Below are 14,386 nucleotides of genomic sequence, written 5' to 3'. Positions count from 1 at the left end.
TCACTATTGGATTGGAGCAGCTGTTGTGTTCCACTCACCAGTGATCCTAAAATCGCTTGGGCAGTCCGCTAGGAACCATGGGGTTGTCTACCGAATCCATGCCCTAGGTGACCAGGTGCTGGTGCAAACTGGAAGGGGCTTGTGCCCTTTGTCAGGCCGGTTCTCTGCTTTCCTAGTGCTGTCTCAGGTCCCATGCACGACTGGGTTGGAGCAGAAGTTGTGTTCCACTCACCAGTGATCCTAAGATCGCTTGGGCAGTCTGCTAGGGACCATGGATGTGTCCACCAAATCCACGCCCTAGGTGTCCCGGTGTTGGTGCAGACCGGAAGGAGCTTGTGCCCCTTGTCAAACCGGTTCTCTGCTGCCCGAGTGCTGTCTCATGTCCCGTGAGCAATTGGATTAGAGCAGATGTTGTGTTCCATTCACCAGTGATCCTAAGATCACGTGGGGGTGTCTGCCCACTCCGCGCCCTAGGTACCCAGTGCTGGTGCAGACCAGAAGTGATTTGTTTTGGTTTACATTTTTATTCCACTATCCTTTGATAAAATACATGGAATTGATAATTTGTATCAGATAACTTATATGTTTGAAAGCTTGTTTTATGGCTTATAACATGATATATTTTGACTTAAGGTATAGTTTGACTCTGATCTTTCTTTGTTAATTTTTAGTTAGGATAACCTATCTAAAGATGAGAGTAGGGTGTTTAATTCACCCACTCTCTTCCATCAGAACCTATCTTACCTTTACTTTCCTTTAGGGTTTATTAAATGTGAGCCTCAATATTTGTGCATACACATTTATAATTTTTATTTGACTTAATGAACTGGTCACTTTGTTAATGTGTAGTGACCTTCTTTATCTCTTTAATGAATATTGGTGAGGGGGCTCCTTTATCAGCTAATAGAATAGTTANAGCATTCTATTTTGGTTTAAAGCTTTTTATTTAATAGAGTGATTTCCACTGTTTAACTTTAGGTCTGTGGCTGTTTTTGCCAATGAGGTGTGTTCCTTGGAGACAATAGCTAATTTGAGAAATATTGGTTTTTAATCTGTCATGTACTCTCTTTTTCAATTATTATTATGATTCAAAGTCATTTACACTTGAGGTTTTGTTGAGAGAAATGAATTTTCATGTTTTGTGCTTATCTTTAAATGTTCTCATCTTGTTTTGTATTTTTAAAAGGTAGTTTTGCTATATATANCCATCCTGTTTTTAGTCATTTACTTTTAGGGCTTGAAATATATCATTATATACTTTCCTGAATTTTAGGATTGCTGATGAGATATCTGATGGTATNCTGATGTGTTTGCCTCCATAGGTGAGTTGGTAGTTTTTCCTTTAAGTCTTCTACACTGTTTCTATGCTTTGTATTATTGACTTCTTAACGATAATATGTCTTGGAGATACTTTTCACTGGTCATGTCTATTTTTTTTAAGTTCTAAATTTCTCTTGTGTTTTGATATAATTTCTTTCTCTACCTTTGGGATATTTTCTGCTTTAAATTTATTGAATTGATTATTCAAACCTTTAGCTTTTATCTCATCTCTTTCTGCCCAGTGAATTCTTAGTTTTGGTCTCTTAAATGTATCTCAGAGATCTTGGAAGTATAGCTGTGCTCATTTTTTTTCTTTAGATATGCCTAAGTAGACATTTATAAATATCTTGGTCAAAGAACTATAGGCAACTAAGGACTTCTCACAGGCAGTTAGTCTTCCCCAGAGATGGGCCCTTAATTGGTTACCCAATCATCAGCCCTGAAGTCATATACATATAAGTAACACTAGATAAATTCAGGAGGTTGTCTTCCTATATTTGTGTGTGTGTGTGTGTGTGTGTGTGTGTGTGTGTGTGTGTGTGTGTAGATCTCTATCTCTCTCTATCTCTATCTCTATCTCTATCTCTATCTCTATCTCTATCTCTATCTCTATCTCATCTATCTATGGAAAGGAATATGAGAGAAAGCCAGGGAAAGGGACATGAGAGGTATTGGAGGGAGAATGGGAAGGGAAAAGTAGTATAATTATACTTTAACTTTAAATTTTTCAGAAAAGTAAATGTGTTGTAAGATTGTCCTCTATCACCAGAAACAAGTTTTCTTTCTTTCTTCTTAATAATTTAGTCTTTGAAATTTTTGCAAATTACAATCTGTTCATACTCATTCTCCACCGTGCCTTACTATCCTTTTACCCCCACTTCTCTTCCTCCCACCAGGTCTAGACCCTACTTCCATGTGTTTTTGTTTTGCTTTGTGGTCCACTGAGTTTAACCAGGGCTACTTACATGCACTGGGCTGTGGATCTACCTGTTGTTACTTAAGTACTTCCTCAGTGGCTGCATCACTAAAGCCAGATAGTTCTTCTTCATCAATCCTTGACTGTCATTAGCTTTCCTAGGCGGGATGGTGCCCCATAAGTGCCTTCAATTTTATGACTGAATGTGTACTGGCATCGTCTTTTACAGGTCCTATGCAGGCAACTCCAGATGTGAGTTTGTGAGTGCCAGGGTCATGTTATGCGTATAAGGAAATGTTTCATATACCTCTTTCATCATCTGTTCCTTTATTTCCACTCACTTTTCTGCTATGTCCTTTAAACCTTGAAAGTGGTTTAATACTGAGCACTCAACTTATTATTACCAATTTATTACTAGCACCTTGCCTAGCTAAGAGTGTCTGAATTAATCAGTATTTAGTGTAAAGCAAAGCTTCTATAATCAAAACTGAAGACAAGCATAGTCTATTGGTACAAAAAATTATTTAAAAGGCACTTTGACAACATATCCATTTATTAAAACAACAGTAATAGGTTCCTCCACAAAGCCCACGACTCCTCAGCTATGGATCTTTGGTCAGGTAACACAGTACTGATCCTGAATTCCTTTCTGCTGAGTGGGTTTCAGATCAATTGGATATCATTTGCTTAACCCCATAGCAGAAGTGCCATTATTGTAAGTAAAATAATGCCTGGTAACTTGGTATTGAGGCGTACAAGGTTGTTGTTGTTAACTTTGTTCCCCACCTGCTGGCATGAAAATTTCCAGAACTATGAAAGCTAGCCAGCAAGGAATAAGCTCCCAGCCCATTATATTGTGTTTCTCTGTACTATCCAACTAAGGAGTGTGAATCTTCAGCAATATGATCTTACTATCTAGTTCCAGTGAGTAGCCTATGCAAATACCCATAATCTATATAATTTGAGGAACCTCTAGGGACTTCCTGGCCAACAATTCTGAGGTAGGAGGCTCACACCTGGAACCAGGATTTTCATTTTATAACTAATGCCTTCTGAAATCAGCATAATTTATCCATGGATGGCAGTACCTCCATTAAAAGTCTTTTTAAAGTCTTTTTAAAGTATATTTTTAATTAGTTTATAAAGTAGAAGTTTTCATGTTCTTTCTTCATAGTTCCTCAGTTTTGGTTAATTTTCCTTCTCCATTCCAACTTGGTCTCCATTCCTCATTACCATCCCTCTTTAAACCTTGGTATCCAAAGAATTACTTCTCTCTGTTTTCATAGTGTTTGTGTTCTACCATGCCCATTGAATTTAACGAGAGCCATAGACATGAGTGTAGGTGTGAAGCATTCCAGTGGAAAATGAACTTGCCAGTGGCTATACCACTAAGGACAATGACCCTCCTTTGCCCAGTACCTATCATCAACCAATAATTCCCATGGAAGAGGCAGGGTCTCATGGGCCTCTGACTGAACAATGACTGAATGTTGACGGGCTCAATCTAATGCGGGCTTAGTTCAGGCAACCACAGCTTCTATGTTTTCATGATTGTAAAGTCAGTGTCATACCCAGAAGACATTCACTGCCCTTCTTCTTGTCATCTGCCCCCTACATTGTTTCTGCTCAGTTTTATGTATATTATGGCTATTATATCTGTAATGACTCAGTACTCACCAGTCACTTGTTCTCACCATGAGTCTCCACATTCACCATTATTCACTACATAGAAACAGCTCTAAGTCAAATGCAGCATTTGTTCTCCTCCTTTTGTTTGCTTTATTTTATTAGTTATGTTTTCCAGGGCTATTTAGAAGGAAATTGGATTTTTTACTTCAGAAAATTGATATTTGACTATAATTCTAATGCTATCCTATAGCTCTTTATTACTTGACTTATGTCTCCCATAAAGTTCAGAAATAGAAGCACAAGGATACCACTAGGGAAAAAGCAGTTTATACTTTAGTGTAGAGTTAGCAATATTAAAAATTATGAAGAACAAGGAGAAAAAATTGAGAAATGAGATTGAGGGGGATAATATACAAATTAGAGAGAAAGTATAAGGGCTAGAAGCATAATAAATAATAGAGGAAATATTATAGAATGAGTTCATTAAAGGAATGGACATTAGCAGAAACCTATTCATGAAAGATACAAGTTAAAACTCAAACCACTCTGATGGGTGGTATAGTTCCAAGGAGCTCTGAGGGTTCTGGTTAGTTCATATTGATGTTCCTTCTATGGGGCTTCAGTCCCCTTCAGCTCCCTGGGTATTTCTCTGGCATCTTCATTGGGGACCTTGTGCTCCGTCCAATGGATGACTGTGAGCATCCACTTCTGCATTTGCCAGGCAGTGGCATAGCCTCTCAAGAAACAGCTATATCAGGCTCATGTCAGCAGGCTCTTGTTGGTATCTGCCTAGTGCCTGGGTTTGGTGGTTGTTTAAGGGGTGGATTCCCAAGTGGGGCAGTCTCTGAATGGTCATTCCTTCAGGCTCTGCTCTGAACTTTGTCTCTGTAAATCCTTCCATGTATTTTGATCCCCATTCTAAGAAGGAATGAGGTATCCACACTTTGCTCTTACTTCTTCTTGAGTTTCATGTGTTTTGCAAATTGTATCTTGGATATTCTAAGTTTCTGGGCTAATATCCACTTATCAGTGAGTGAATATCATATGTGTTCTTTTGTGATTGGGTTACCTCACTCAGAATGATATCTACCAGATACATCCATTTACCTAAGGATTTCATAAATTCATTGTTTTTAATAGGTTGTGGCTCTAGCTATATTTGTAGCAGAGGATGGCTTAGTTGGTCATCAATGGGAGGAGAGGCCCTTGGTCCTCTGAAGGCTCTATGCCCCAGTATAAGGGAATGCCAGGACCAGGAATGGGAGTGGGTGGGTTGGGGAGCAGGAGGAGCAGGGAGGGGATGGAGATTTTCAGAGGGGAAACTAGGAATGGGGTTAACATTTGAAATGTAAATAAAGAAAATGTCCAATAAAAAGGACCTCAAACTACTCAACAATTGAAAGCAAAGTGTAACTTTGGTGTCTTCTGCTGTAACCTCTGGGTGAAGGGAGGGCTTCTAGTTCTAGATATTAAAATGTTAGACTAGTGAGCCCTCTGATGTGTGTCTCTCTGTTTTCTCTAGGAATCTCATAGTCAGACACACTATACTCATCCCCTACAAGTTTGTTTTTGGTAATGCTAAGGATCATACATTCTGCGTGGAGTATGTGGTGGTTTATGCTCTGAGGGCTATAAAAGGTGGTGGCCAACTTGCATTTAGTCTTAGTGTTTTCTTCTCACCCAGATCCCTCTTGGGCTTAACTAATACACCAAAGTCCTTGGCTGAGTGTGTATATGATCAGTATACATCTTGTGTTTCTACATTGTTGCTTGCCTAAGCTGTTATGGATTTAGTACCTTCCATAACTTATATAGGCTGGTTACTCTAGAGAACTATGGGAAATCTCATGTTCCGACCCCTGTGTTGTGCTTCTGTTGCAATTTCCATGACCATCTTTCTTAGGCCATCTTTCTGTCCATCTTATTCCCATTTCCTGGTCATGTCTCTTTAGCCTGCTTAGTCTCTCTCTATTTGGTATTCCATAGCACCTATTCTCAAGAGGGAATAGGACCTCTTTAATGATTACTAATGATCTTGGACCCCAGCAGGCAGCAGGTACCAGGTACCAGTAAATGCCCACCTTTATCTACTGCACAGGGTTTTTAGGTTTCACCTTACCTTATGGTTTTTTTTTCTCTACATCCATCTTCTTTGCCTCAAGTTTCACCTGTCCGTCATTTGTTTCTGATATTTTTTTGATCTTTGTTTCTTAGGAGTAAAGTCTATCGTTTTATTTTTAATATATATATATATATATATATATATATATATATATATAAAATTTTCAATTACGTGTAGGTGTGTGTGTGTGTGTGTGTGTGTGTGTGTGTGTGTGTGTGTGCTTGCATGTGGGTATGTTCATGTGAGTGCAGGTACTCGGGGTTGTGAAGCTGCCTGATGGAGGTGCTGGGACCTGCATTCTAGTCTTCTGAAAGAACAGAAAATGATCTTAACTGTTCTCTCTTTCCAGACACAATTTATTAATCCTGACTTTGTCCATACAGAGACAATTTCTATTCACCATTTTCCCCTTGATTATTCTTTTTTATGAACTGGCAATCTATTTTTATTAAAATGTACTTTTCTTAGCATTGGTGTTCAACGATGTCATATATGTTGTTTCCTCATACATTACTGACCTCTAATGACCACTATATATAAATTTTTACTGTGCTGAAATATGTGTAATACAGACTTCTATTTTATATATTTACTCTTATGATATGTGGGGGGTGCACATGTGCATGTTGTATGTGGTGCATGCATGTGAGTGTAGAGGTTCATGCACCCATGTATGCAGATGTAGAGGACAAAGGAGAGGAGGTCTTTGGAAATCCTCTTCTATCCCTCTTCTGCTCATTTCCTCTAGCTGAAACTCCTCAGTGAACTGGAAGCCTGCTGCTTTTGGGTTGGTTTCCAGCAAGGTCCAGAGACTCACTTAACTCTACCTACCAGTTGCTGGGTTTATAGGCAACATATAGGTTTAGAGGGTGCTGGGAATTTTAACTCAGGTGTTCCTGCTTTCAGAGAAAAGTCCTCTTACTGAGTTATATCACCAGTCCTGTTCTTATGGTTCATATCATCTTATGTTAAATATGTGAATAAACATTTTGTCAAAAAATTGTTTGCCTTGATAACATGATAAAAATTTATATAAAATTTCACTATTGTCAAATATTAAATAAACTTAAATATTAAGACTGAATATATTCTATTTTTCTCAAATAGTTTCTTCTCAACTGCATTGAATGTTAAACAAGTTATGTGCTTTAAAGTCTTCTCTCTACTCCATTGCCCCATCTTCTGCAGTCACTCTTCTATATACTTGTTAACTATATATTTTTATTTATTTACTCATACAAACATTATGGTGAACAATTGTTTCCTCTTGGTTCTTAGATTTTTCCTTTTTTGGAGGGAGAGTTATAACTTTTATTATTTAAAATAATTTTTAACTTTAAATATATTTTGATCATATTCTTCCCTAAGTCCATCTAGACCCTCCCTACTCCCTACTCATCCAACTTTAAGTTCTTTTTCAAAAAAAACAAGCAAAAACACAGTACAACAACAAAACTCCCAGAACCAAGAAAACCAAACAAAACACCACCCTGAAAGAACACACACACACACACACACACACACACACACACACACACTGTGGAGTCTATTATATGTCAGTCAACTATTCCTGTGCACGAGGCCTCCCCAGGAGTGATTGATATACCCAGCAGGTATGAATGACAGTTCAATTGCTAACCCTCATACTATTTCCTAGGTTTTCATTCATTCATTCATTCATTCATTCATTCACTTTTTAAAATATAATAAGATAGAACAAAAACTATTACATCAAAGATAGACAAGGCAAGCCCAAAGAAAGAAAACAGCTGAACAGAGGGCATAGCAATCAGAAAGACATTCATTCTTACACTCAGGAACCCCACAAAACACTAAACTAGAAGTCATAAGATAAATTCAGAGGGCCTGGGACAGACCCATTCAGGCCCTGTGCATACTGTTTCAGTCTCCGTGAGCTCATATGAGCTTTGATTATGTTGATTTAGAAGGCCTGGGTTTCTTGGAGTCTTTCATCCTCTTTGGCCCTTACACTATTTCTGCCATCTCTCTTGCAGGGCTCCCTGAGCTCAGAGGGGAGGGATTTGATGGAGATATTCCATTTAGGGCCGAGTGTTCTAGGGTCTCTCTTTCTCTGCATAATGTCTGGCTGTGGGTCTCCTGCTGCAGGAGAAAGCTTCTCTGATTATGGATGAGGAAAGCACTAATCTATGAATATAGCAGAATATGATTAATAGTCATTTTAATGTTACATTAAAAAAACAGTATTATTTAGTTTTACTTTAGGTCCCTGGGTTATCTACGAGTTCTCAGAGTTTTGGTCGCATAAGCAGTAGTGGGTATGGGTTCCATCTCATAGAGAGGACCTTAAATCAAAGCTGTTATTGGTTGGTTACTTCCATAAGTTTTGTGCCACTATTGTCCAAGCATATTTTGCAGGTAGCACACCACTGTAGATAACGGATTTGTGACTGGCTTGGTGTTTATGTTTCTCTTTTGATAGCATGCAGAATATTTTCCTGTACCAAAGATGTTGAAAGGTAGAGATGAAGGTTCTATGTAGGCACCAGCGTGACATCTCTTATGTTTGATATATATTTATGTAGGCGTTCTGTTGATCAATAGGATCTCACTGTCGGTTTATGGAGAGCAACCTATAGTCTGGGTTGTTTGGGGATTCCCATGGGGACACTTTGACCTACAATGTAATTAGGTATAATCCAATCCCAGTACTAGACGCTCCGTTTGGAGACCAAAGATGTCCAGCTGGAATTCTGTCTCCTCCATTATTTGGTGATTTAGTTTAGCTCACCTTCATATGTATGTGTGTGTGTGTGTGTGTGTGTGTGTGTGTGTATACACACACACACAATATTAGGTTTCTATGATACTAGGTTTCATAACACCCCTCAAATGCTCCTTAATTTTAGGGTCTCTTCCCATATTCCTTCCTACAACTCGGTCTCCTCCCTCTCCCCACTTGATCCTCCCATTCTACTTCCCCTATCCTTTTCTGTTCACACTTCTACTTCTATTACCAGTTGTAGGGATGAAGTTTAGTGGTAGAGCACTTGCCTAACATGTGAAGGATCATGGGATCAGAAAAAAGCTAGGTGCCTAAGTTAAACATTTTAAACTATGTTTTCTTGCATGCATTGTGCTTATTCTTTGCCTATAGGCTAACATAATGATCCCTAGTATCTTCAGTGTGCTGTTCATTGTTTAAGGAGCTGGTTATTGTTCCTTACTGCTGTTACCAAGTTCATGTGTATGTCTTGTCTTTGTAGTGATTCACTCTCATTTTATCCCTAACTATTCAACCATAACCATCAGCAGAATACATTGTATAAAAATATTTTTCAAATAAAGCAAAAATAATGATATAATTAACAATTTGTACTTTGAAATCAAGAATTTTTGGTTTACGACGTTTACCCTACTTTTCATTAATTAAATACAACTTGTTTCTCTCCATTTGATTTGTATATACTATTATCCTAATCTGAAATACTACGCTCTTTGTAGCACTTCTGATTGTCAGAAAGAGAACTCTTGGGGTTAGTAGCATGGCTTAGTGGATAAAGGCACCTGAGACCAAGCTTGACAACCTGTGTTTAATCTTAGGATCCATGTATATCTTTTAGCTTCTATCACAAATATTTTTTAATTTATTCATTTAAAAATGTGTAAATATTTTGCTATTTAAAGGTATACTACTATAATACAAATATTTTACTATTTAATACAAATAATACACATATTTTGCTATGTAAAGGTATAATACGCCTTTAAGTAGTATAAAGGTATAATAGTTAAATATTAAATAGTAAAAGATGTGTTATACTTTTAAATATAATATGTAATTACTCTAAATTTTAAGACATTGTACTTATTGTATAATATTTTAGTTTAATACAATCATTGTATTCATGTTAACAAGGTGTGTCATTATGAGATGTTGGCAGCCTGAAAAGAAAATTTTTTTATCATTATTAACACTTTATTTTATTGATAATTATATTTTTTAAAGTATTCAAATAAAGTTATTCTTTGTATGGTGCTGAAAGAGTGAAACTTATAATATTTATAAATATTTTAGGAGTTTATCATGAAAATTATTTCATATTTTTAATCTTTGCAAAATGACTCTAATATATTGTTTTTATCTATTAGTTTTCCAATCTTTGAAAATCCATATCCAATGGACATTCATGAGTCACCCGTTACATGCACAGCATATTTTGCCGATTGCCCTCCAGATTTGATTCTAGTACTCTATTCTATAGGAGTCAAGCATAAAAAACAAGGATACAGTAATAAGGTACATTTTTCCTGTTTTTGTATGTATGGTCATTCTTTTTCTTGTCATTTTATTTTCTGACTTTCCATACAAGGTGACTTGACTGAAACTTTGTAAGTTGCAAGATGATGTTGTCAAATATGGAACTAGTGAAATTCTATTTTCTGACTGAAGCATAGTTCTAAGCCTATAAGATTATAAAATTTCCATACACTAAGTATGTGATTACATACTAGGATCTATTTATTAGTCATGGTTATTTTTGTATTACATATATCAATTATCAGAGTCATAATAAGTAGTTTTTAATTCTTTTACATGGATCAAGTTTTACGAAATTCAAGAATCAGGGTTTTTTTCTTAATTTATCATTAGAAAAACAAAATTGAGCCAGGTGTTGGTGGTACACACCTTTAATCCCAGCTCTTGAGAAGAAGATGCAGGTGGATCTCTGAGTTCGAGGCCAGCCTGGTCAGAATGAGAGCCAGGACAGACAGAGCTACACAGAGAAACCCTGTTTCAAAAACCAACCCCTCACCCCCCAAAAGAAACACAAAAATCCTTAAAACTTTTGTTACTAACATAATAAGATTTTTCTTTACAGTGTTTAAGATTCAAGTATTTAGGGCTGGTGAGATGGCTCAGTGGGTAAGAGCACCCGACTGCTCTTCCAAAGGTCCAGAGTTCAAATCCCAGCAACCACATGGTGGCTCACAACCATCTGTAACATGATCGGACTCCCTCTTCGGGTGTGTCTGAAGACAGCTACAGTGTACTTACATATAATAAATAAATAAATCTTAAAAAAAAGATTCAAGTATTTATAATTATTTCAAACCATCTAATATGGTTCCTGATATTGGCCCAGGATAACTGAAATGTATGAATCAAAAATGCATGATTTACATGTAGTTCTGGGTTAAATGGCACCACATAAGTTTGTTGGCAATACATACTGTATGACATTTGTTGCAACATTGTATTTATCCAATTAAAAATACTTATTTCATTGGTTTATATAAACAGTAATATTGGTTAAAATCTATTTTTAGAGAAATTATTATTCTGTATTTACAGAAATAGATTTTTTTTCACAAAAAGAAATTGATGATAACTATACACTTCATCTTTGGCTGTATTATAATGACTCATTATTAACTTATTTTTATTATTTTGTAGCATTTAATTTTAAAATTCTAAGCCATTTAATTTTAAAAATAAAAGCCGCATATTCTGCTCAATAATCTATTTAGGAATGGCCAGTCAGTGGAGGAGCTTGGAACCTTGGAGCACAAACTTATCCAGAAATTATTATTACTGGGTAAGTAAGATATTTTACAAGTTGTAAATTATAAGTTATAAATGTAATAACAATAAAATATTTAAGTTTTGACACTCTTATATAACTGTATTCTGGCAGAATCATTTAAGTAATAAGTAAAAATCTAAGAAATAACTTTAAATCATAGTTTTTAGCTTTGGTAAAAAAATACAATCAAATTGTTAGAAACAGAATTATTGCAAAAGGATTATATTAAGATTATATTAGTGAAAACAGTCATAAGAAAATTATGAGTGTGATTCACAGGAAACACTTTATTTGGAAGTCATAGAATATTAACTTCAGGAAGTCCTTAACCTAATATCATGCTTCTTATAAATGTCAGGTGTCAGGCTTTGCATCCCCATTGCTATAGCTGAATGAAAGATGCCTGCCACAGGCTCAAGGGTTGCCTTCCTGATGTCTACCTAGTAGTGCTAGCTTGGGAGAAAGGAGAAACTCCAGGAGGTGGAAGCCATCTGGAGGAAATAGGCCACTGGATGCATACCTTGAAGGGTTATACCTAGTGTCTGGTCCCTTCTTTTTAATTTGCTTCCTTCCATCTACCTTGAAATTAATAATTAGTCACATGCTGCAGCTGCCATGATGTGAACTGTTTTGCCACACCATCCCTGCTGTGATGGACTGTGAACCCTTGAACAGAATCAACCTTTCCTCTCTTAAGTATTATATTAGGTATTATATCCCAGGAACTAAACATCCATCAAATAGCTAAAATTTGCTTCAAACTTCATAGCATCAGAAATGTCACTGCTTTGTGGACTAGCACTCTTCATCTTCTAACATTAGGAACCAAAAAGAGATATAAAATACACATAAACCTACATGTTAATAAGTTCTTTAATAGGATCACATAGTAAATCTTGCACTGCTGGTGGCAAGTTCCCTATCTAACACAGTATTTGACCCAAAGAAGCCAGTAATCTGAGACTGTGAACAGTGACAAAGCAAATAACAAAAACAATTTTCCTTAGTCAAAGAATGAGAAAAGAACACCTACTGAGACATGATTCTTAAACTAGTATCATTAAGTTAACACACACACATACACACACACATACGCCCTAGCCCATTCCAGCACAGGCCAAATTTCAAAGCTTAGACTTATCACCAGGATCTAAAGAAATGTTCCAGTTTCCTTCACTGAAGGGAGAGCAGAGGCCCCTTATGTTATGTTAGTAACATTTTCATCTCCACTAAGTAAAACCCATGTCTGGTGATATCGGTAGAACCACATGGGGCCAGGATTCCCATCACTGCCCAGCGATAATAAGCAACCACATTTCCTACCTGTTTGTCAGTGTCTGTAATGTAAGATGGAGAAAAGAATATGGACACTGCTAGGAAATCATTCACAGAAAGGATGGCTGAAGACTTACCAAATTTAGCAAAACAACATGAACCCACAGAGTCTAGAAGGTGGATTAGCCCCAAGAAATCCGCATCAAGATGCATCAGAGTCAAACTCTGAACAGTAAACAACAAGGAAAAGGTTGGAAGACACAAAAGAGAAAAGGCCTCCCACACATAACACTAAACTAATATGATGAGTGACATATTGTGCATCAGAAAACCTTGGTGACAGCCAGGGTTGCCAACTTGGCTAGTCATAATCACCAAGAGAGGAAGAAACATGTCTATGCTCAGCCAATGACATGTACCAGTGCTGCCAGGCCTACTTTACCCCTAAAGAGCATATCTTCAACAGCACTGGAATACTCTACCATGAGCACTGCTTTGTGTGTGCAGAGTACTTCTGGCTCTTTTATGAGTTTGAGGGTCATAAGGACTGCTAACATGTCTTCCAAATGCTGATTGTTCCATACTGCAAATTCTGTGGTAAGTTAGTCACTGAACATATGATCAAGTCCACAAAGTTAGTAAACTGGCATTCAGGCTGTTTATGCTGTGAGCTGGCCATTGATGAACAGCCCCATGTTAAAAAATGAGACCTACCACCCAGACCACTTCAATTGCTCCCACTGTGGGGAGGAGCTGACCTCTGAGCTCAAGAACTGAAGGGTGAGCTCTACTGCCGACCTTGCCATGACAAGATGGATGCCACCATCTGTGGGGCCTGCCATCAGCCCACTAAGGGCTGTGTGATAGAGACACTGGGAAAATGGTGTCATGTGGAGTACTTTGTGCCAAGTGTGAGAAGCCATTCCTGAAGCACCAGCACTGTGAAAAGAAGGGCCTGACCTATTGTGAGACCTAGTATAATTAGATCTTTGGAGATAGATCTTTGCTACAATTGCAGTCATGTGATCAAGGTTGATGGTACAAACCTGTGGAGTTCTATGTGAAGCCTGTGTGCAAGAGGTGCTATAAGAGGGTCCCCCTAGAGCTGAAGAAGAAGCTGGAGAAGCTGTCTGATCTGACCTCCAGCAAGGCCCAGCCCAAGTCTGTGGCCATCCACTCAGTCTGTAGGTTCTTGTTTTCCATTTATCTGCCTACAGAGCCTTCCTGCCAAATCCCTGCTGGCCACCTCCCACTTCTACTCCATCCCAAACTCCTCCCTCTGCTATGTCACCTGACTGTTCACAATCTGCCTTGTACTACATAGTTTTCTCTTCTGTGCTGAAGCCTGGCCCAGCCTCAGTCACTTCATCTTATGCCTACATCTCCAGGGACAGGAACACAATGGTGGGGGGGGATAGTTCAGCATTTATGTTGTTAGGGATCTAAACAGGGAGTTCTCAATTTAAGAAATTTCCCTACCAATTAAGAAAAACCTTTGAGATTTCATCTCATCCCAGTCAGAATAGTTCAGAACAACAAAACAACTGGTGGCTACTG

The 14,386-nt window shown here is 37.6% G+C and overlaps 1 protein-coding gene and 1 pseudogene across 1 annotated transcript in view; both read left to right on the top strand.

Annotated features, from left to right (window-relative positions):
• Stxbp5l (syntaxin binding protein 5 like) overlaps positions 1-14,386 on the top strand; it is a 290,875-nt gene that overhangs the window by 154,338 nt on the left and 122,151 nt on the right. Inside the window, exons 11-12 of the mRNA XM_021209026.2 lie at positions 10,119-10,266; positions 11,499-11,566. Coding sequence (XP_021064685.1) covers positions 10,119-10,266; positions 11,499-11,566 — 216 coding nt within the window. The remainder of the gene's footprint in view (positions 1-10,118; positions 10,267-11,498; positions 11,567-14,386) is intronic.
• Positions 13,513-14,273, top strand: LOC110329967 (annotated as a pseudogene).

The sequence above is a fragment of the Mus pahari genome, chromosome 12 (genome assembly GCF_900095145.1).
Source record: "Mus pahari chromosome 12, PAHARI_EIJ_v1.1, whole genome shotgun sequence".
Classification (NCBI taxonomy): Eukaryota; Metazoa; Chordata; class Mammalia; order Rodentia; family Muridae; genus Mus; species Mus pahari.
This window is presented reverse-complemented; position numbering and strand designations above follow the sequence as displayed.